This window comes from Carlito syrichta, unplaced genomic scaffold (assembly GCF_000164805.1).
Source record: "Carlito syrichta isolate Samal-C Ts95f unplaced genomic scaffold, Tarsius_syrichta-2.0.1 Scaffold315163, whole genome shotgun sequence".
Classification (NCBI taxonomy): Eukaryota; Metazoa; Chordata; class Mammalia; order Primates; family Tarsiidae; genus Carlito; species Carlito syrichta.
Window position 1 is genome coordinate 173021 of NW_007259259.1, and position 23339 is coordinate 196359.

At 51.1% G+C, this 23339-nt stretch overlaps 1 protein-coding gene across 2 annotated transcripts in view; it reads left to right on the plus strand.

The window, feature by feature from the left end:
- SYNJ2 (synaptojanin 2) overlaps nt 1-23339 on the plus strand; it is an 84892-nt gene that overhangs the window by 19777 nt on the left and 41776 nt on the right. For both annotated transcript variants that reach the window (XM_021706116.1, XM_021706117.1), the window contains exons 4-7: nt 6729-6812; nt 14482-14543; nt 19708-19804; nt 22077-22249. In XM_021706116.1, the coding sequence (XP_021561791.1) occupies nt 6738-6812; nt 14482-14543; nt 19708-19804; nt 22077-22249 (407 nt within the window). In that variant the 5' untranslated portion in view covers nt 6729-6737. The remainder of the gene's footprint in view (nt 1-6728; nt 6813-14481; nt 14544-19707; nt 19805-22076; nt 22250-23339) is intronic.

Genomic DNA, 23339 nt, shown 5'->3' on the forward strand with positions numbered 1-23339 from the left:
GGAGCTTTGCCTGCTTGGGCTCTCAGTGGGTGGGCGCCAAGGTGAGGAGGCTCCTCTGGGAGCCCGGCTCCTGGGAGGATGATGTTGGAACAGGAACCCTGAAATGAGCTGCAGATACCATTACCTGCTTGTAATTCTACTCACAATGTCCACGCTCCTGGTTATTGACAAGGCTGTTAAACAAGTATCTGGTTAAGCCCAGGTGCGGTGCTCATGCCTGTAATCCCAGCGCCTTGGGAGGCTGACGCAGGAGATTGCTTGAGCCCAGGGGTTTGACACCAGCCTGGGCAACATGGTGAGACCTCGCCTCTACAACAAAATTTTTAAAAACCTAGCCAGGTAGGATGGTGTGCACCTGTAGTCCCAGCTACTTGGGAGGCTGAGGCAGAAGGATCGCCTGAGCCCAGGAGGCTGAAGCATGATCATGCCACTGCACTCCAACTTGGGCAACACAATGAGATCCCAGCTCAAAAAAAAAAAAAAAAGCAGACACTTATCTTCTGTTAGTTCTGGAGACTGGAAGTCTGAAATCACAGTGTGTGCAGGGCTGTGGTCTCTTCCAGCCTCTAGGGGAGTGTCCTCCCTTGCCTCTTCCAGCTCCTGGCGTCCCAAGACGTAAGTAGCTTCTGGCAACCTGGCTCCAGCCTCTGCCTCCGCCTTCACATGGCCTCGTCTGCCTCTGCTCTCCCTGCTCTTGAGGAGGCGCCAGTCATACTGGACCAAGGCCCAGCCTACTCCTGATGACTCCATCCTCAGACCCCATTTCCAACCAAGGTCGCATCTGGCATACCAGGAGTCAGAACTTAACTATGTCTTTTGTGGAAGGTTCATGACTTCCCTCGCAGCAAGGATGTCTTCTCATGTGAGAGGAAGCAGTTCAGGGCATTTTAGTGCTGTGAAAAGCCCCCTGTGCTCTGTGCTTGTTCATTCTCTGTGGACCAGCAAGCATCCCCCTGCAAGGCTTGAAACCTTAACGTTGGTTATTTCATGGCATGTGCCCGCTGACCTGCGTTGGTCTCCTGTGTTTACTTGTTTTTTTGTTTTTTGGTTCTTTTGAATTGGAGTCTCACTTTGTCACCCAGACTGAAGTGCTTGGCAGGACTACTGCTCACTGCAGTCTTGAACTCCTGGGTCTAAGAGATCCTTCTGCCTCAGCCTCCCAAGTAGCTGGGACTACAGGCTTGCACCACACATCTAGCTAGTTTTGTTTATCTTTTTGTAGAAACAGGGTCTCCCTATGCTGCCCAGACTGGTCTCAAACTCCTGGGCTCAAGCAGTCCTTCTACCTCAGGCTCCCAAAGTGCTGGGATTATAAATATGAGTCACTTGGCTGGGCGTGGTGACTCAGCCTGTAATCCCAGCACTTTGGGAGGCCGAGGTGAGAGGACTGCCTGAATCCAGGGGTTCAAGACCAGCCTGGGCAACTTGGTGAGACTTCGTTTCTACAATAAATCACAAAAACTTGCTGGGCATGGTGGCATGCGTCTGTAGTTCCAGATATTTAGAAGGCTGATGCGGAAGGATGGCCTAAGCCCAGCAGGTCAAGGCTGCAGTGGCCGTGAGCATGCCACTGCACTCCAGCCTGGGTGACAAGAGTGAGACTCCAATTCAACCCCCCCAAAAAACCAAGTGTGAGCCACCACACCTGGCCTGTGCTTGCCTATTAGGATTCAGAGGCCGGGATCTTCCCCACATCGCCTGGATCTCCCACCTTGGGGCAGCCTGGTGAGGACGTAGAGATATGAATACCTGCCCCTCAGCCTCCTGGAGTGTAGCCCTGATGCTATTTTAAAAATTGCCACCACTTCCCTTCCTTCTCCAGGCTGAAAGGAGGATTTCTTGGTGCCCATAAGCCTTTGCAGTCCTCCTAGTGTGTATTTCTATCCTGTTTCCTCCTCTGGGCTCCTGGCCAGATGGCTGCTGTCTGGGAAGTCCCCACCCGACCCTGTTCCCTGGAGAAGCTGGCGTTAACAGGCAGCCGGACATCACCACCTGCCGTCCGCCCAGGGACTCAGGCAGCCTCGGACGCCAGCCCCGCTCCCCGACCTAGAGTGTGACTTCATCCATGGTGGCTTCATTTCCATGAGACAGAGCGGGGCATGGGGTTGTGACCTTGCACCTGGCACAGTGCTTGGATGTGCTGTGCACTTCGGGTTGCCCTGATGAGCCATGAGGGGAGGAGGAGGAGGAGCCGGATGGCTCTGCCATCAGAGGCCCTGACAGCCTGACCACCGTGGTACCAGGGAGAAGGGGACCCCTGGAGAAGGGAGGTGGCGCTTCCCAGAGTCCAGGTTTGTCCCATGGGCCCTTCCACAGAGTCTGCTGGGTGCTGGGCTCTGCTCCTGAGTGAGTGAGGGACACAAGGGATGCAGCAGGAATGAGACAGGCAAGGCCAGCTCTTCCGGGAGGTGCTGCCCACAAGGTGCAGGTTGCGAGCTGCTTGTCTTCTCCCAGAAGAGAGATGGCAGCACAGGGGAGCCAGGGCAGGCAGGGGTGTGTACTGGGGACCAGCCCAGGCACAAGGGGGACATGGAGTGCAGGGAGGGCAGTGAAGGCCCATGCTTCCTGTGGATGGCCTTCAGCCATGTGGGACCAGGGCGTGGGCCTGACAGGGGTGTCAGCGCTCCCCAAAGCCAGTGACACAGGTGCGACATCCCCTTTTCCAAAACTTTATGGAGGCAGGAGGAGCAGAGATGGCTGACGGGAAGCGACTGTCCCCAAAAGAACAAGAAACTCATGCTGCTTCACACGTACAGGAGTACCACCTACTCTCTGTCGCTGATTCCATCGACAGGTGGGGTGAGCACATACACGTAGCACTGTGCCCCGCCGCTTCACATCTGGGGGAGGACAGGCTTTGCATCTGAGTTGCCTCAACCCAGAGTGCAGGCAGCAGGGATGAGGGAAGGAGGGACATGCCCCAAAGGCAGGCTGGGCCCTTGCGGTGCTGCCTGCAGATGGGGCTGGTCAGGGCCCCTGCTGAGGACGGAGACCCTTCAGACCTGGCTGGCTCACCATTTGGGGGTGGAGGCCCGAGCCAGGGCACACAGGCGGCTGGATGGCCTGATGGCCTGTGCTGCATCATCTGGCAGACAGATGATGGGAATGACCAGGCTGGCTCCCTGTGGTGGGGACTCCTGTAGACAGAGGGTCTGCATGGGAATTAACTCTCGGGGACCGGAAAGGGGATGGTCTGTGCACCCTCACTTTTGCCTTGGTCTCCAATCTTTCCTATGAGGAATAAACAGCAACCTTCCTCCTCCAAGGCAGGCTGAGTGTGTGTGTGTTGTGAGTGTGTATGCTTGTGTACGCATGTGTGTTGTGTGTGTTGCCTGCATTTGTGTGTTGTGCATGTGTTTTATGTATGTGTTGTGTGCCCTGTTGCATTTGTGTGGCATGTGTGCGTTGTGTTTGTCTTGTGTGCACCGTGTAGTTGCATAGTGTATGTGTGTGTAGTGTGTGCATTTGTGTGTTGTACACACATATGCAAGTGTTGTGTGTGTACATGTGTGGATAGCATCTCAGGCTCTGTGGGTGGAAGCCTGGAGTCCTCTCGGCTCTGCTGAGTCACCCTGGTGGGCTTGCTTTGTGGCAGTGACTCACCGTGCAGAAACACAAGACCAGAAAGTCCCCTCAGGCTATCAAAAAAAAGAAGGATACAGGACATATATTGGGCGATTGAAAAAAGACCCCTAACTGATCCAGGGAGGTGAGGATGGCAGTGCGTGTCCACCCAAGAATGCAGGTTTGGAAAGAATTGGTCTGCAAACACTATAGCTGGAAGTCAAAGTCCAGCACAAAACCTTGCAAATGTGTGTGCACAGCCTTCCTGCCTCATTCCTTTCTTTTTATGGTCGTTTGGTTTCTGCTCCCAACACTCTGTGGAAGCGCTGCTCAGGGTGGCCCTCAGGCCACCCCATCCAGCATTCTACCCTGGCCTAGCCACTGCACAGCATGAGGCCTCCTGTTTTCCTTCTGAGGCCCGGCTGCTCCTCCCGGCTGCTCTTCTGGCCTCCCTCCCACCATGTGTGTGTCCCTTCTTGAACACCCCTTCGTCCCAAGACCCAAGCCTCTCTTCCTCCAGGGTGGCCTCCTCTGTACTCCCAGGGGCAGTGTGTTCCCGCAGGAAGAGAACACAGCTCATTTTTTTGAGTGTCCTCTGCTTGCAGGATCCTGCTTCCCCACTCTCCCCTTACGGCATGTCTCCTGTCTGTGCACCAGGTGACATAAGCTCCATTTAGAGAGGAAACAGGCTGAAGGTAGGGAAGTGACACACCCAGGGCCATCTTTCTGGGCAGATGAGAGTTTGCAAAGCAACAGTTGGACCCGGAATGGGGTTAGTTCAGAGCCCACGATCCTGCATGCTTTGACTTTGTCCTGCCTTCCCCCTCCCAGGGACCCTCAATGTCCTCTGTTAAAACGGCATCTGTGGGGCGACACCTCACACCCTCCCCTAGTGTTGAAGCTGTATTCACGGGCCCAGGATGGCAATGCACCACTGGTGTTTGATGATCAGTCTGTGCCCGTCACCCTGGGAACTAACAAGGCGGCCCAGATGACTGGATGGGGCACAAACTAGCATGTTTTTGTGCCGGAGAAGGAGTGTCTCCACTTTGGAGTGTCCCTTTTTGCCCCAGTGGGGCATGTGGGCGGTGTGGGGAGGTGACATCTGAAGTACTGGCTTCCTATCGGTGTTTTTGGAAGCTGGTTCCCTGAGAGTTCAGCGCAGGAGGTCCTTGGTTTAATGTTGGAAGCAGTGCTACCCACATGTGGTCATCAAAGTAAAGGGTAATATTCCCTAGCTTAAGTCAGATCCTGGGCACTGAGAGGAACTCTCTTCATAGACGAATGTTGGGCGAGTTAGGTTCTTTCTAGGGTGTCTGGGCCAGGGCAGGTCATACCTGCCGGTCAGTTATACATACTTAATCTCACGTAACCAACTATACCTGCAGTTGTTTTAAACAACCTGGAATTTTGTTCTGGTTTTGTTTGTAGAATAATAGAGGGTCATGCCTGTAATTCTAGCACTTTGGGAGGCCAAGACGGGAGAATTGCTTGAACCCAGGAATTTGAGACCAACTTGGGCAGCATAGTGAAATCTTGTCTCTACAAACAAGAAAAATTAATAATAATAATAATAATAATTAGCCAGGCATGGTAGCATGTACCTGTAGTCCCAGTTATTCAGCTGGTAGAAGCTGTGGTAGAAGGATCACCTGAACCCAGGAGGTCGAGGCTGCTGTGAGCTGTGATCATTGTGATCATGCCACTGCACTCTAGCCTGGGCGACAGAGTGAGACCCGACTCAAAAAATAAGAATAAGAATAATAATAATGGAAGGTAGGCCAGACGCAGTGGCTCAAGCCTGTAATCCTAGCACTTAGGGAGGCCAAGGTGAGAGGATTGCCTGAACCCGTGGGTTCGAAAACAGACTGGGCAACTTGGCGAGACCTCATCTCTACAATAATTCAAAAAATTAGCCAGGCATGGTAGTGTGTGCCTGTAGTTCCAGCTACTTGGAAGGCTGAGGGGGAAGGATTGCCTGAGCCCAGCAGGTCGACACTGGGGTGGCCATGAACGTGCCACTGCACTGTAGCCTGGGCAATGGAGTAAGACTCCAACTCAAAAAATAATAATAACAACAGAAGGTCACAACTTTGCAGGTACTCATTACCTGGAAACAGGCAGCAGATTCATAACCCAGTACTCCTTCATTAGGAGACTAAAAGATTGCATTCCAGCTCAACAGTGGAGGTGCCAGGTTGACATCCTTCCCGAGGTCCGGGGGAACTGCAGGTCTAACCATCAGGTCCTCTGCCACAGAATGGCTAATGCGTGTGTGATCTGAGTGTGATCTCGCCTGCATGGAAAGCTACCCTGTAAGGGAGCAGCCTGCTAGGACATGGAAGGACCTTGGCGGCGCCCGGGCGGCCCTGCCAGGCCAGGCTAGAGTTGCGCAGATAACGGCCGAGCATCTGATAACTGCCGCCACCTGCCCTCTGCTGCGCAGGACTGTTCTTTCAGTCCTCTGAGACTCCCTTGCACCCTGGCATCATTGGAGGCCTGCAGGCACACACTGAAACAGCCGTGCCTGTGGGTGGGAGAGATCTGCTTTTTAAAGTGTAAGTATCATTGGTTTCTCTGCAGGTGCTGTCGCACTGGAAGCGCAGGGAGACTATGCGGTGTGTGTTGACAGAGTGACCTGTTTAAGGACACAGAGGGGCAGGGCCGGGGCCAAGTGCAAGTTTAAGTGGAGTCTTGACTTGTGTTGTCGAGTACAGGCCTGACATGGGCAGTCGGCTAGGTCTTTGGGCTGGGGCCGACTCATTTTATTTCATCCGGTCCTTCCCCAGTAGCTCTCTGCTGCTTAGCTATTTGACAAGGTAAAAATAGCAAGCTCTAAGGAAGGTTAAATCCCAGAGCATGCTGGCTTTTGTTCCTAACGGCAGGGGACAAGTGTTGCTGGACTTTTCAGGGAGGTGGCAGAGTTGTGCCCTAGGTGTGTGAATTCTCAAAGACCCTGGGGAGGCGCCCCCAGCAGACCCCTCCTTGGAGGCTGGGGAGCAGCGCCAGCCATGCTGGGTGGAGGGGCAGAGGGCACTGAAGTCCACTGTCTGCCCTTCATTCTGGCTGGTGTCGGGTCACAGGCGGCCGGATCCCGTTACCTAGTCCAGGACATTCGGTTTCATTGAAGAATACCGCTCCCCTTCTGTTTCCTTGTGCCACAGACGATTTACATGGATGATGGAGTGTCGTCTTTTGTCCAGATCAGAGGCTCAGTTCCACTGTTTTGGGAGCAGCCAGGCCTTCAGGTAGGTAATAAAAGAATATGTATTATAGATAGATAGATAGATAGATAGATAGATAGATAGATAGATAGATAGATAGATAGATAGTCTCCCCACTGTAAGAGTGTTTGTCCAGCCCTTCCCTCAACAGCTGGGGTTTGTTTTAACATGTTTCCATCATGGCATAGTTTCTGGTCTTTTTCCTCAGCTCAGCTGTGTCGAGCTGAGCTGTCAGAGTGCACACGTATGCATATGTGTGTATAGCAGAGCTCATACAGCCTTTCACGTCTTGATGGGCACACGTGTGGTGGACTCACTGTTAACTCGGGAGCAGGCTGCCGTGTCCGCTGGGTGAATGAGCCACCTGCGTGTATGGGCAGAATCCCTTTAAGTGAAACCCCAAGTTCGGGGCATCAAGGACGTTTCTGAGAGCAGCAGCTCTCATGGGGGCCTCTGGGAAGGTCTCCGAACCCTCCATGGTCGCCCAGGTCTGGCACCCAGTGGTGCCTGCTGTGGTGACACGTGAGAATAGCACAGCTTTCCCATGATTTCTAAAAATACCCCTTTCCAGCCAGAGCAGGGCTCTTCAGTGCCAGGGGGATCTGGCATTCTGTTTCCTGGGAAGAGCTCAGAGCGGGGACACGTTCCAAGAACACATTTGTCGTCCGTGAAATGATGCCACACTACTCCCTTCCGTGGGGTCTCTGACAAGGTGGGTTACAGGCTACAGAGTGGGCCGCAGAGTCCTCCACGCTAACCCCAGCTTTCCTGCCCTGTCCTGAGGGAATAGGGTGCGTTCAGAAAACCTTGTTACCTTCGGCTCTTCTTACTGAGGGCTCTCGTGTGACTGCGGTCGGGTTGTCAGCCAGCAGCTGAAGGGGCCTAGGTGCCACCTGCCAGTTTCTGTAGGGCATTTGACATCGCTGGGCACTGGGTCCCTTGTCTTGGACTCAGCTTCTTAGTCCAACCCTAAACTTGAACCAGTGCCAGTGGTGAGCGAGTCGCTTGTCCCCATGGCTGTTGGCATGCTGCGTGAACAGCACTGGTAATGGACCAGGTCAGCTCGTGGAGTGGGATGGATGAATTAAGTGTCTGGTTTGGGCTCTGAGCTCTGGTGGAAAAAGAGCCTTGCTTGTTTATTTGTTTTAGTGGCAGAGTCTTCTCCTGTCACCCAGGCTGGAGTGCAGTGGCACAGTCATGGCTAACCTCAAAGTCCTGGGCTCAAGCGATCCTTCCACCTCAGCCTCCCAAGCAGCCCAGATTATAGGTGCACACCAGTGGGCTAATTTTTAAAATGTGTTGTAGAGATGAGGGTCTCATTTTGTTGCCCAGGCTGGTCTTGGACTCCTTGCTTCAAGCAATCCTCCTGCCTTGACCGCCCAAAGTAAAAAAAAAGGCTTTATCAACATTCAGTCTTTCCTCTAGAAAGGAACCACCAAACTACATGAGGTGGATGGTGGCATCTGGAGAAGCACTCCTGAGGACGACTGTGACCCAGAAATGTCCCCCTTTGGGAATGGGGCCCCAAGGATGTTGTTTGGAAAAGCAGCTATATTGAGCTATAACTTACATACCCGGAGTGTCACCCATTGACAGCACACAGGGCAAGAGTTTTGAGTGCGTTTTAGCGTTGTGTCCCCTTCCCCATAATCTAACTTTAGAAGCCTTTCCTCACTGCTGGAAAACCCTGTCCCCAATCGCTTTCTCTGCCCTTCCCTTCAGACTCTCCCTTGGGCCTACGTGACTGTTAATCCACGTTCTTTCTCTATGGATTTCCCATTCTGTACATTCCAAAAGAGCGTTTGAAACTTGATTGTCTTTAAATTGGGAGTTTTCCTTCAGAAACTTCTTGAGCTCTGTAGTTAGGAGGATAAAAAAGTTTATCAAACGAGTAAGCACAAAAAAGAAACAGGGTGAACATGTTATGTTTTACTTAAAGTTTGTAAGAAATCGAAAAACTGGGGACACGGTCATGATAGATTCTTGGAATTTGGGGAGGACTCTTTGAATTTCATCCGTTCCACCCTTCCACTCACTCCAGGGCTCCTTCTTCCAGGACCACTGAGGGGCTATCTCCCAGGCCACGACTGGGTCGGCTCTGACTGTTAGCGTGTTCCTCCTGTATTGTGCGCAGTGTTTGACTTTCCAGAGTGCTCTGGGAGCCACAAGGGTCAGTCTTATTCTTCCCCCACGTGACTGACCTCCGGCCCCGGGAGGAGGACTCACCCGGGGCCCCTTCTTCCTTGCCTTCTCCAAGGCCTTCCACCTCCCTGGCCATCGCCTGCCCTATTTCTAGAACTCTCAATGTTCTCGTCTCTCTCATTTAAACAACAAAATGCGTCTGTAAGTCCCCTCTCGAATTTAATGTTGGTCTCCAGTTTGACCTTCACTCCAGCCTGGCCTGCTGGGGAATGCCGCACGACCCAGTGGGGACCAGGAATGGTGGGCCTAGGGGCTCAGCTCCCAGGCAGCTGAATCACCCACTTAGATCCCTGACACTTGTGCTTCCCCAGGGCCCCCACAGTTTCTTTAAACAGGTTTCAAAAGGCTTTAGTGTTCGTTAATCTTATTAGGGATTTGCTGACCTTTGGGCCTAATACCTGTGCTTATCCCCTAAATACCACCGTCATCAAAGGGAGATTAGGTTGTCTTCAGAGGGGACCCGGAGGGCAGCCTTAGGGGGTGGTCTACAGTCACGGTCTGAGCTGTTAGGATCAAGTTCTGGTTGGTTTTTTTTTTCCATTTTGAAGTTTTTCCTTTCCTTCTGCACTCAGGCTAGATGAAGAGTGCAAGATTTTCGGCTGAGCAGCTTGCATATTCACCTGCAGTGTTGTTCCTTCTTGGGGGCTGCCTGGGGTAGGGCGGGCAGAGGGGACCGTGGGAGGAGGATTTGTCTGCATGTGTTCATGGGAATAATGCCTTCACGACATCCTGAGTCCATTTCTGGCAACCATGAACCTTTCACAATTTCATTTTTACCATGTAAATAGGTTGTGCAGTGTATAAATAGCCACCTTGAAATTTTACTCTTAAAACGAACCACCCCCCGGTGTAGCCAGGTATAGGGTCTGTTTATTAACACATGTTGCAGGTTAATGACCTGATTCCCCTTGACATGTGTAAACAGACACGTGTCTCCCCAAGGTGAGCTCAGTCTGTTTTGAAGTTTTGTTTGAACCAACTGGAGGAGGATACAGAGTCCATCAGGCCCCTCTTCCCTGTCAAAAACCCTTTGCCAAGTTCTTGGTTGTGTGATGCATGGCACTGGATGGCCACGTATGTGTGGGGTACCTTTCTTTGTTCCCAAAAGAACGTGAGACGGCGTGTAGCATAGCAATTGCAAAAATAAGAGAAGAGGATAGGGTGAGGGAAAAATGAACTGTGAAAATGAGCCAAAGCCAGGACAGAACTGGCTCCTGCAGTGCGTGCTGTGGGTCTCTTGTACGTGCGTGGAGTGTCACATTTGTCCTGAGCTTCCCAGCAGCCACTGCAGAAAGAACCTCAGTCACAAGGCCGTTTCCTGTAGTGATTCAGAGCAGAAGGTCTCAGGCTATGCAGAGCTGTGTTCACATCAAACTCTGGCTCCCCCACGTGGGGACTGTACACTTCTGAGACGTTCTTCTGTTTGCCAAAGCCTTGGTTTATTCTTCTGTACAATGGGGTTAACAATCCTACCTCATAGGGTCCTGGAGGATTAAAGATCATAATATAAATATTAGCACAGTATTTGGAACCTAAAACCTACTCAAAGATGGCGACTAACGTTGACAATCATAGAAATAAATGATAACGCCTCGGAGACAGAAACACCAGCTGCCTCTGGAGAAGCTTGGCCCTTTGCATCCTGAGCTCTAGGTGAGTTTCCCTCCTAGTCATCATGGGGACACTGTGAGATGTGACACAAAGATGGCTTCCTAGAGCATTTCATCTGCCTTCCTGTACAGACTGATGGGAGATCACCCACCCCGGATTCAGCCATGTGTTCGTCCCACAGACATTGGCTGAGCGTCTGTGAACACACAGGTGCCTGGCCCCACCCCCAGAGTTGGTTCAGCAGATCTGGGGTGGGCCCAAGACTTGGCTTTCTAATGAGCACCCTGGGGGTATCCAAGGACCACACTTTGAGAGCCATGGGTCTGGACTTACACATCCTTTCTGCCCTGGCCATTTCTCTGGGGGTGGGGTGGTCAAATTAATTTTCACTTGTTGTGCAGACTTGTTAGACACTCTGAAGTAACCGGGCATGGTGGCTTGTGCCTGTAATCCCAGCACTTTGGGAGGCCAAAGTGGGAGGAGTGCTTGAGCCCAGGAGTTCAAGACTAGCCTGGGCAACATAGTGAAACCTCGGCTCTACTAAAAATAAAAATTAGCCGGGCAGGGTGGCATGCCTTTGTAGTCCTAGCTACTGAGAGGCTAAGGCAGAAGAGTCACCTTAGCCCAGGAGGTCGAGGCTGCAGTGAGCCATGATCACGCCACAGAACTCCAGCCTGGGCAACAGAGTGAGACCCTGATTAAAAAAGAAAGAGGGGTCTTTCCATGGTGAATGTGGGTGGGTGCTGGTCACCCAGGACAGGGGATTTGGTATCTCCCATCTCCTTCCCTGACTCAGGGTGTGCTCAGTAACTGAAGGGTAGACTGATGACACAGTGTGTGGAGGACTTAGGTAATGTTTACATTGGGGGAGTTACAGAACCTGGGGCTGGACCCTGCCAAGTCCAGGTATTAGAGACTGCCATGTCCACCTGCTTCCAAGAAGAGGCTTTGGGTTCTGACTCAGGGAGGTGGTTAGACATGTCCAATAATATAACTCGTCACTCCTGAGAACCCAGCTCCTGAGCCCTGGTCTACTGCCCCTATGTTCTCTTACTGTGCCCCCATGGGAATGATTCCCCTGTCCGTGACATGGGGGAGGGGGGGTTCTTGTGGTGACTGATAGATGACACAGAGCGGGCAGCCCCTTCTCTTGGGTTTTCAGCCCTTGGTGACCTCTCCACCAGTGGCTGAGGGGGACTTGGACCTGCTGACTCGCTTCAGAGTGCAGGAGGGAGCAGTCCTCTTAGTAGTGCAGGGGCCACAGATGACATTTCCTCAGCCAGGAATCGATGACTCTGGGGGAAAGGAGGGCAGAAAAACATAAGCCACGAGATGAAGACATTTTGGGGAGCCTATCTTAAGAATACCTGTCAACCAACAGCCGAGAAAACTCATTGTAGACTCATCTCTCTCATGACCAAAGTGTCCTAGGGCCACAAGGGATTTGGAATTTTGTTGAATCATTTATACAGAAAATCCTTTTCCTAGTAATTTCTAAGCCTATAACTGAGAAACCAGTTTTCTAGATGGGTGTTTCCCTCGTGTGAGGCAGGACCGATGTGTTATCTGTGGTGTTATGAGTTGTAAGATAATATATGATACATAATAATAGCTACATCTGATAATATGGATGAATCGAATGACACCACTTTTGCAATGCTCAAACACAAGCAAAGCTAAACAGTACTTTTGTTGTTATTGTTTGAGCCCCATATCACTCTGTTGTCCAGGCTGGAGTGAGTGCAGTGGCATAATCACGGAGGATCATGGCTACCACAGCTTCTACCTGCTGGGCTCAGATGATCCTTCACCTTAGACTTCCAAGTAGTTGGGACTGTAAGCATACACCACCAGCTATTTTTAAAAATTTATTGTAGAGACAAAGTCTTGCTATGTTACCCAAGCTGGTCTTGAACCTGTGGACTCAGATAATTCTCTCACCTCAGCCTCCCAAGGTGTGAGCTACTGCACCTGGTTTTTTATTTTTATTTATTTTTTAGTTGGAGTCTCACTCTGTTGCCCGGGCTGGAGTGCAGTGGCACACTCACAGTCACTGCATCCTCGACCTGCTGAGCTCAGGCGATCCTTCCGCCTCAGCCTTCCAAGTAGCTGGAACTACAGGCGCGCGTGATACCACACTCAGCTTATATTTTGATTTATTGTAGAGACGAGGTCTCACCAAGTTGCCCAAACTGGTCTCAAACTCCTAAGCTCAGGTAGTCTTCTCGCCTCGGCCTGCTAAAGTGCTGGGATTACAGGCTTGACCACCACGCCTGGCCTACACCCAATTTTCAACAATACATTTTTAAAAAACTTTTTATTGAAATAATTTCAGATCCACAGAAAAGAGAGCTCCCATATGTCCTTCACCCAGATATGCTAAGCTGTAACCTTCTGTCACACATGCATTATTTTAGGAGCTACTTAATAATAGGTAGCACACAGCTTGTCTCTTTAATGAAGGATGGAATCATACTCTCTTATGTCGCCACAGTACAGGTGCACGTTCAGGGATTTAACATTGACCCAACACTTCAGTCTGATCTTTATTCCATCTTCCACATTGGTCAATTGCCTCAACAATGTCCTTTGTAGCATCTTCTCCCACTTCCGTCCTGCATTTAGTCATCATATCTCAGTCTTCTTTAATCTGATCTGTTCCTTGGCCTTTCTGTCTTTCATGATACTGACATTTTGGAGAATGAAGACCTTCTTTGTCTTTAAGTTGAAGGTTCTTTTGGATTTTCCTGGTGTTTCGTTATGATCAGATTCAAGGTCTGGATTCCTAGCCAGATGCTACCTAAGTGACACTAATAAGCAATCTATTGGAGGCACTTTGAGCCCATACTAGTGTCCTGCTCCTCATCAAACTTTCCCTTAAGATTCATCATCAATGGATAACTTTTGCTGGATAATTCTTTACTGTGGGCCTTGCAACATGATGATTTTCCGCTGTTCCCTCCACATTTATCAGTTGGTTTACCACTATAAGGAAGAGTCCTCTCTTCTTCTGCATTTACCCACCCATACACCTACCCATCTACTCCTTCATCCACTCATCCAGCCATCATCCATCCATCCATCATCCATCCATCCATGCACCCATGCACCCACTCATCCATCCAGTCATCTATTGATCATCCATCCACACCTTAATCCAGTCATCCATCCGCTCACCTATCTATCTGTCCACCCACTCAGCCAGTCATCCCTTCAACCGGTCATCCATCCATTTATCTATCTATCCTTTCATCCATCTACCCATTCAGTCATCCATCCATCCTTCAGATATCCATCATCCAATTATCATCAATATACATTCTCAGAGTCATATTTTATTCACCAGATTATAATCCATTACTGCCCTTATATAGTTTGATGCTCAAGTTGTCCAAGATTTGGCACTGAAAGCCTCTTGAAGCTGGCTTCAGTGACAATGTATATTTTAACTTTGTTTTTTAAACTAAGTTGAGTATTAAAGAAGTAGTTCTCCAATTAGATAATTAGGATAACTCAGATTTAGAAGGAAGTTGTGGTCCCTGCAGGGGTTAATGAGGGAAAGCAGGGTCTCTCCCCTAGCTGGCTGAGCTCTGAGCTGCTGGAGAATTTGGGGGTCTGACACCCGCCTCGTGTGTGTGGAAGAATTTCAGCTGACATGGTACGTGTTGTGGCTAGGACAGGGCAGCTGCAAAGCCAGACTCCAGGCTCCTGGGCCTGAGTTCAGAGCACTGTCAGCCGAGTCCAGGGAGCCCGACCTTCCAGAGCTGTGAAGGGGCCATGAGGTGGGTGAGTGGCTGCCACGAGCAGCAGTGAACAAGACTGTTGCTTCCTGAGTTTGCAGGACAGGAAGAATCACTATTGCTGCTTCTCGTTGCTCCAGGTTGGCTCCCATCATCTAAGACTCCACAGAGGCCTGGAAGCCAACGCCCCTGCCTTCGACAGGTAGGGATTGTGCTACTCCAACCAAAACTTGTTGCTACCCTTAAGAGTTTTCCTCTGATAGACAGTGGCACAGGGGACAGGGTGTGGCAGCGGGGGTGGGGGGCAGACCTGAATCCAAATCTGCCTTTTCCTTTATGTTAAGAGGAAATTTACAAACTGGGAGTGTTCCTTGTTTTAGGTTTCCTGAAGTTTAATTAACCAATGGTCAGGTAGGCTTTGTGATTATTGTATCAGTTTCTTCTTGCAATGAAGCTTCATCCATTTGCCTGGCTAATAAAGGATCATCTAAATTATAGGATATTTATAGCTGTTTGTTTTTGGTTTTGTTTTTGTTTTGTTTTTGAGTTGGAGTCTCACTCTGTCGCCCAGACTGGAGTGCAGTGGCACACTCCTGGCCATCACAGCCTTAACCTGCTGGGCTCCGGCGATCCTTCCACCTCAGCTTTCCAAGTAACCGCAACTATAGGCGTGCGCTACCATGCCCGGCTAACTTTTTGATTTATTGTAGAGACAAGGTCTCGCCAAGTTGCCCGGGTGGGTCTCGAGCCCGCGGGCTCAGGCAGTCCACTCGCCTCAGCCTCCCAAAGTGCTGGGATTAGAGGCTGAGCCACCGAGCCTCGCCTGTTTTTGTTTTAAAGGTAATATATTCCCAAGCTTAAAAAAAGTGTAGAGGGACAATCCCTTATGGTCCCCTCCCACTGTGGGAGGTTTCCTCTCCTCTCAATAAATTCTGCTTTCTTAAAAAAAGAAAAGGTGTAGAAAGGCATAAAGCAAAAAGTAAAAGCATTCTAACTCCCAATCCTCACTCTTAAAGTGTTTTTGACTGTTAGTAGTTTTATACATATCATTTTAGGAAAAAAGTTGCATATATATTTTTTATTTTTTAAAACACAAATTAGATCCTAACACACTCACTGTTTTGCAACTTGAACTAAGCTGAACTGTTTGTACTGTGTACTTGAAACAGTTAATAGCTTCTTCTTAAAAGATTGGCTTTTTCCACTTTTTTGTTTTTTGAGTCGGAGTTTTCCTCTGTCGCCCAGGCTACAGTGGCATACTCACGGCCACCGCAGTGGGCTCAACCTGCTGGGCTCAGGCAATCCTTCCACCTCAGCCTTCCAAGTAACTGGAACTATAGGTGTGTGCTACCACGTACAATCATGCCTGGCTTATTTTCTAATTTATTGTAGAGACGAGGTCTCACCAAGTCACCAAGCTGGTCTCAAACCCCTAGGCTCAGGCAATCCTCTCTCTTTGGCCTCCCAAAGTCCTGGGATGACTGTGCCCAGCTGGCTTTTTCTAATTTTTAAAATTACCTTAACGAATGTCATAAGAATTCGCAAAAGAAGCTTTTATGACCATTCTTCCTGAAGTTCATGGGACTTTAAGTTTGCTTGCTACTCTTTTGTTGACCATAACACTGGTGACACAAGCCCAACTGTGACCCTGATTAGCATGTTGCAAGTCATGGGCTTTTATTGTAAAGAGATACATAATCTTGTGATGAATTGCTGTTGCCTTTTCCAGAACGCCATCAGTGTGTCCTGAGCGCTGTACACTTGGAAATCCTTGGTTGGCATTGATCTATACTAAACTTTCTTAGGAAATAGTAAACATGTAATTTAAATGAAATTCTACCTGAAGCTAACCCAAAGCAAGAGAAAAAAGTTGTGCTGGGCTTGTTTTCAAAATTCCTATGTCTTTATGAGCTTTTTTGTTTGTTTTTTGTTTTGGGGGGGTTTTTTGAGTCACTCTGTCGCCCAGGCTGGAGTACAGTGGCACAAACACAGCTCACCACAACCTCGACCTACTGGGCTCAGGCGATCCTTCCACCTCAGCCTCCCGAGTAGCTGGAACTACAGGCATGCACCACCATGCCTGTCTAATTTTATATTTTTTTGGAGATACAAGGTCTGGCTATGTGGCTCAGGCTGCTCTCTAACTCCTGGGTTCAGGTAATCCTCCCACCTCAGCCTCCCAGAGTGCTGGGATTACAGGCATGAGTCAACTGTACCCAACTTGTTTGAGCTTTAAAAAAAAAATACATATATCATCTAGTTTAAGCACATTTACATAGACTGAGACGTTTCCGGCCCTGGTCATGTGTGGTGTGTGGGATACACGTACCTGAGAGAGCAAGACCTCTCTTCCCACAAGCAACCCAGGGGCTGCCTTGCTCCTTAGAAAGCGTCCCTCAACCAGGCTTGGTGGCTCAGCCTGTAATCCCGCGCCTTTGGGAGACTGAGGTGAGTGGATTGCCTGAGCCCGCGTGTTCGAGACCCGCCTGGGCAACTTGGTGAGCCCTCATCTCTACAATAAATCAAAAAATTAGCGGGGCGTGGTAGTGCACGCCTGTAGTTCCAGCTACTCAGAAGACTGAGGCGGAAGGATCGCCGGAGCCCAGCAGGTCGAGGCTGCGGTGGCTGGGAGCGGCCACTGCACTCCAGTCTGGGCGACAGAGTGAGACTCCAACTCAAAAAAAAAAAAAGAAAGCATCCCTCAAATTTAGGGTAAGCTTAGATCTCTTCGGCAAGTCACGAGATGACTTGCTGACACAACGAGTCTTTTTACAGGCAGCCACTGTTCACGAAGCCTCTTCTGTCACGCTTTTTAGTGGTGACATTTGACCAGATCAAGTGTCCTCACGTTCCCTTGCAGGAGCTACCCATTTTATGTTAATGGCTAGCCGTGTCCCCCTTGCTTGAGAGTAGTGTTCGGAAATGAGGTGACACGTCTGTCTAATGACTATAGTGGGGCACTGTGAGGGTCGCCTGGGAACCGACCCCTGAGGACAGCAAAGTGTCCCTGGACCAGCATATGCGCTATCTCCGGGTGCTCCAAAGTCCTCCTCTCTAAGACACCACTGCGCTCTCAGGGGTCTTCCAGTTCTTGGGTGCATTTGGTCCAACCCCTTCTTTCCCCCCCAGAACACTTCACATGGGCAGTGTTTCTACCCAGAGGATGCCTGCTTCCTTTTGCCACTGCTGCATGGGCACCCTTGTCTGCTGAGGCTGGCCCCTGTCATCCTCTTTGTCGTATGCCCCCGTCTGAGGAGGACCATCAGAGCAGACCTCTGACTGTGCTACTCGAGCAGAGTTTTGTCATCTCAGCATGGTGACAAATCTTGGTGGCGGTGTTAACTTTTCATGAGGGCTGTGTCCACGTCTCCCTTCTCAAGACAAGGAAGGTCTTCTCCTTTGACCTCCCTCAGTACTGGACTCTCGGTGTGCACAACAGGGCATGTTCCACTCTGGGTCCCTCCCTGGAGATGAGAAGGAACTCTGACTCCCTACCATGCTGGCTCCCTACCATCTTGGAAAATGCCACAGTTTTCCAAGTGGCCTCCCAGAACAATAATGGGTAGGCAGAGGGAGGGGAAACAAGTCCTATAGGCACAGAGCGGCCCAGAACACAGAGCAGCTTAGGCTGCGAGTCAGCCTGTGCCATCGCTGGGGATGCTGGGGCCTTCTGGGTCACCTGTGTCAGCAAAGAGAGTCTCACTTTATCAGTGACACATATGTGACCTTATTTTCACATTAAGGGGAAGGAAAAAAGGACCAACTCCCACGTGATGAGCCCCATCGTTGTCACATTCGTTTGTCTTTCTTAGGCCTCATGTCCATTCTCTGCAGAAGGGGGAGCAGCCACAGAGGCTTGTTTACAGATGAAGGAACGAACTCAGATGGGATGAATCATGTGATCAAGGGAGTGTGGCGTTGGTGACAGGACAGAGTAATCATGAGTGATATCGAGGAATCATGGGTAATAGAGAGTAATCATGGGTAGTATTGGTTCTTTTCCAGTCCTGGAACTTGGAACCAGTTGAGAAGTAGACACGAATCAGGCAGAGGGGGCCAGATGTGCTCTTGTTTCTGACAAGCCGCGTTGTGGGGGGTGGCCGGGTGTGTGGCCACAGGGGACTTTCCCACCAGAGCCAGGAACTCCACATGTCAAGGCCCAGGTACCTTCTCTGGGCAAGTCAACCCAAAAGGGACCCCAGACTGGCTGTACCTCATAGAGCCCATTTCTTCCCGCCTGTCCCAGGACTGCCAAGAATATCACTGCAAAATTCCTCCAAGTGGGGACAGGAGCCGGGAGGAGGCTCACCTTTACCTGAGATCAGCTAGTCAGCTAGTCAGCAGATGAACCTATATTTAAACTACTCTCTTCAAATCCATATTCTTTCTGCATACAATGCTATCCCCTAAGGTTAATAAGAGAATTTTTTTTCTCTTATTGAGCTAAAAATGGTTCTTTTGTGATCAACTTTAAAAAACATCTTTTTTTTTTTTTTTTTGAGTCAAAGTCTCTGTTGCCCATGCTGGAGTGCAGTGGCACGCTCACGGCCACCGCAGCCTCAATGTGCTGGGCTCAGGCAATCCTTCTGCCTCTGCCTTCCATGTACAGGCACGTGACACCATGCCCGGCTAATTTTTTAATTTACTGTAGAGACGAGGTCTCACCATGTTGCCCAGGCTGGTCTCGAACCTGTGGACTCAGGCAATCCTTATACCTCCACCTTCCAAAGCACTGGAATTACAGGCGTGAGCCACTGTGCCTAGCGTAAGGTTACTTTTAAAAAGTTGGTGATAAAGGATAAATATTGGAGTCTCTCCCTAATATTTCCACAGACATATTTAGAAAATGACTTCTGATGTAGGAATGTTGTCCTAAAGCCTGTGGGTTCTGTTGTGCTTGCTTGCTGTGGTTCAACATAACGAAATGCAGACCTCAATGAAAAGGTGGGCACTGAGGCTGAGAGCTCTCCTGTCAGCCTCTCTGGTCTCGAAGGACGGATACCAGGTGGGATAAGAGGTTAACATTGGAGACATGCACGTTGCATTTGCAACATTCTATTCATGGAAGGTCAGGTTAGCTGTTCTAGATTTAATGATGGTACCTTCTAGAAGGTTCATGTATCCCTCATCTGATTCCACTCCTTGTGTAAAAGTCCATACTAGCTTGCAGTGATGACGGCCAGGAGGGAAGGGTTTTTTTCCATCCCGGGCTTGTTTTCCACTCCTTGGGCCATGGAGAGTGGCTGGTCCTGTCCCGAGGTGCTGAGACAGCACGGCCCATTCTTTGCCTTCTTCCCTGGAGGGGCAGAACCAGGTGGCCATGTGTGCCCAGCCCGGCGTCACCACCCTCCTTGCTGTCATTGCAGGCACATGGTGCTTCTGAAGGAGCAGTACGGGCAGCAGGTGGTCGTGAACCTGCTAGGAAGCAGAGGCGGAGAAGAGGTGCTCAACAGAGCCTTCAAGGTAAGGCGGGTGCCGCCAGCCCCTCCACCTCTGGGCTTGGCAGGGTGGTGGCTCCTCTGGGGACTAGAGAGAAAACTTGACCCTCTCTGCTCTCCCGAGGGCTCCCCCAGCGCTCCAGTCTATGAACGGGGTAGTGCTGGTGGTCCGAACTCCTGACACAGTGAGTTTAATTAGCTGATGTTGGATGCGTTTGCTCGAAGTCAAAACATAGTGTCTCCGTCCCCAGCCGCATGTCCCCTGTGCTCCCTGTGGACATGGAGGGCTTTCGCTCTCCCCAGGGAGGCCCTCTCTGGGGCAGGCAGCCACCCCTTCCACGTCCACGCTCCTCTTTCCTCCAGGGTCAGCTATTGCTGCAGGGCACTGGGCCTCAGGGTCCAGCTGGAGTTGAGCAACTCCCCCTGCTGACCAGTTGCCTTCAAATCGCCCACTCCTGCTTGGGCTGCCTGTTGGAGCTGCTGGCCCAGCTCCTGCTGGGCTTCCTGGGGGCTAATCCTGGATGATCCTGGATGGGCCAGGGAGCAGCTGTGGCACAGGACTCCGCCTGCCTGGCCCCGGCCTCCTCGTGTCCACAGAACCCAGGCCTCCAGGCCCCCAACCCCACCCCCCATGCACATGTGGCCTGCTGTGTGAGACGGTCTGGAGGAGCCGCGGTGGCTCCTCGTTCCTTTCCCAGCCTTCCATGTCCACCTGCCTAAGGGAGACAAACTCTCTTGTTGTTTGAAGCTCAAGGAAGCCCCTTAAGGAGGGAGCTCGATGACCCCTCCGTGGGGATCAAGGGCGACTCTATGGCCGCCCCTAGGCCCAGCCCCTGACTCCTGGCCAGACAGTCCAACTCTGCTTAGAGAAGCCACATGCTCAGAGCAGGCCCTTCCTGATTGCCAACTGTATTTGGCTAGACTCGCTTTTCCTGTTTGGTGTGTTGCTATTAGCAACAAGCTCCAGAAGTATCTCCCTTCCCACCCATCTTGGCAGCTATGCTGGCTGCTTATTTTAAGGAAGAAGGAAAAAAACATTACAAGCCAAAAAAAAGAACCCCAAATCTCTTTCCCCTTAAGCATTGATTTATGGGGAAAGGATGGCGTGAGCCCTCCCTGTCAGTTGGTGGCAGTTTCTGACCCTCCCTTCAGTTGACGGCAGTGCCCCCCACTAAAGCCAGTGCAGGAGGTGGCAGCTAGCTCCTGGCCGGGGAAGGGCAGACTACCAGGCAGGGAGGAGAGGAAGCAGCTCTCTACCTGGTCATGGCCCTGCCTGGGCTGGTCCTCAGCCACGTCAGCTCTGTGCAGACCTGCTGGACAAAGTGCTTGCTCCAGAATGTGCAGCACGGCCACTGAACACCCTCTTTTACACAGCAAGACTCTTGACGATGGCTGTGCATTGGTTTACATTCTGTTCTGTCTTGCCTTGGGTGGGCACTTTGAGTCATACCAACTGGATGACTTGAAGTCCTCCCAGGCCTTTAAAGTCATTTAACTGGGCAAACTCTGGGCCAGCCTGACCTAAAGCCACCTGGTGTGGGTGTGGGATGCGGGGAGGCCCAGAGGCTGGGTGGTCTGGGCAGGTGGCCAGTTTGTCCTCTGCCATGGGGCTCTCTGGAGAGAAAGCTGGGTGTTGCCAGGCCAGGGAAGCCTCACATAGAAGGAAGACCTCTCAAGAGCACCATGGCCATCAGCAGTCCCTTCCTGTGCTTCCCCTCTGTCCTTGCCTCCCGCCAGCTCCCGGCCACCCATGTCCCCCATCCTGAAATTGCACTGGGCTGCGTGTCCTGCCCGGGGCACCTCAGCTGGAGACTCAGCCACACAGAGCACACCCACCAGAGACTTGTGGGTACCAGGATGGGGCTGGTCACCAGGGCAACGGCGAGCTAGATTATGAGCTCTGTGTGGGGCCGCCATCCAGAGGGCCTGGGGCACACAGACCACCTGAAGAACATAGTGACCCTTCCTCACCTGTGTCCTCCGGAGAGCCCTGCAGGATTGTGATGACCCCAGGGAGCCATTCCTGCTCTTGCTTCTCCAGCCCAAAGTGAACCCTCTGCCCTTTTGCAGGCAAGCCACTCTTGGTGGCTTTTGTCCCCCTGGGGTCTTTGTCCTGCGTATCCCTTTCAGGGTCAGGACGGTCTGCTGCCTGGTCCATTGTAAGCTTTCGAGCTGACCTGCGGCCCCCAGCAAGTCACGGTGGCTGCCGCCTGGGTAAGCCTGAGTACGCTGGGTGAGAAGCTTGCAGGGACCTCCTTTCCTCTGCTCCCCTCACCACCCTTTCCTTCCCTCTCCAGAAGCTGCTCTGGGCTTCCTGCCATGCAGGTGACACTCCTATGATAAATTTTGACTTCCATCAGTTTGCCAAAGGCGGGAAGCTAGAGAAATTGGAGAATCTACTGAGGCCTCAGCTGAAGCTTCACTGGGAGGACTTTGGTGTGTTCACAAAGGGCGAGAATGTAAGTCCACGGTGAGTCTCGCCTCGTGCCCGTCTCCTGCTGGGTGAGGGGGTGGGGGCAGGGAGGCGCCGTCACGGGACACAAGCTCATCAGCAAGGGCTTCCTTCCCCTGCTGTGTAGCTACCCTTGTCGTCTCCTGGGTCATAAGCTCTGTGATGCTGGGAATCTCAGGTTCCAGCCTTCCCCTCTTCTCCTCAATCAGAGATGGCAAAGCATGGTTTTCTGGCCAAAGAACTGTGCTAATGATAAAGGGAGCCAAGCACAGTGGCTCATGCCTGTAATCTCAGCACTTTGGGAGGCCAAGGTGGGAGGGTCACTTGAGGCCAAGAGTTTGAGACCAGCCTGGGCAACATAGGCAAACCTCATCTCTACAAAAACAGAAAAAATTAGCCGGGCATGGTGATACATGCCTGTAGTTCCAGCTACTTGGGAGGCTGAGGCTGGAGGATTGCTTGAGCACAAGAGTTTGAGGCTACAGTGAGCTGGGATCATGCCACTGCCCTCCAGCTTGGGTGATAGAGTAAAATGCTGTTACCAAAAAAAAAAAAAGTGGCACTCACTGTGGCACATACTTGGGAGAGTGAGGGGCTCTGGGCTCTGTTATTAGTCATGGTGGGAGAGCAGGTATAAGCCCAGACTGCCAAGGAGACGGGTGAGGACTGCCTGCCAAGAGCCAAGGAGAGAAATGAGGTCCAGCTCTCTCAGGGCACAGATATGCAGATTCCATGTCTGTGAATTCACCTATTTGCTAAAGCTTATTTGTGACCCCAAAATCAATACTCATGGCACTTTTGTCAGACGCGTTCACAGACCCACGTGCAGAGCAGGAAAACTTGAGTCAACACACGTGAACCTTCCCGGCTGACTCAAGCAAGGCCAGCCTCTGCCTTTCTTGTTCCAGTGCCCATATTGTAAACAAGTATCTTTTTCCTGACTTCACGCCACGTTCTTTGCATTTTTTGCGGTCTTTGAGGGTGATTTCATGCTTTAAAATGGCCCCAACTATGCTGAGATGCTGTCTGTCACAACCAAGCACGAGAAGGCAGCAGTGGGCCTTATGGAGAAAATACATTAGGGTAACCTAGTTCAGGCATGAGTTAG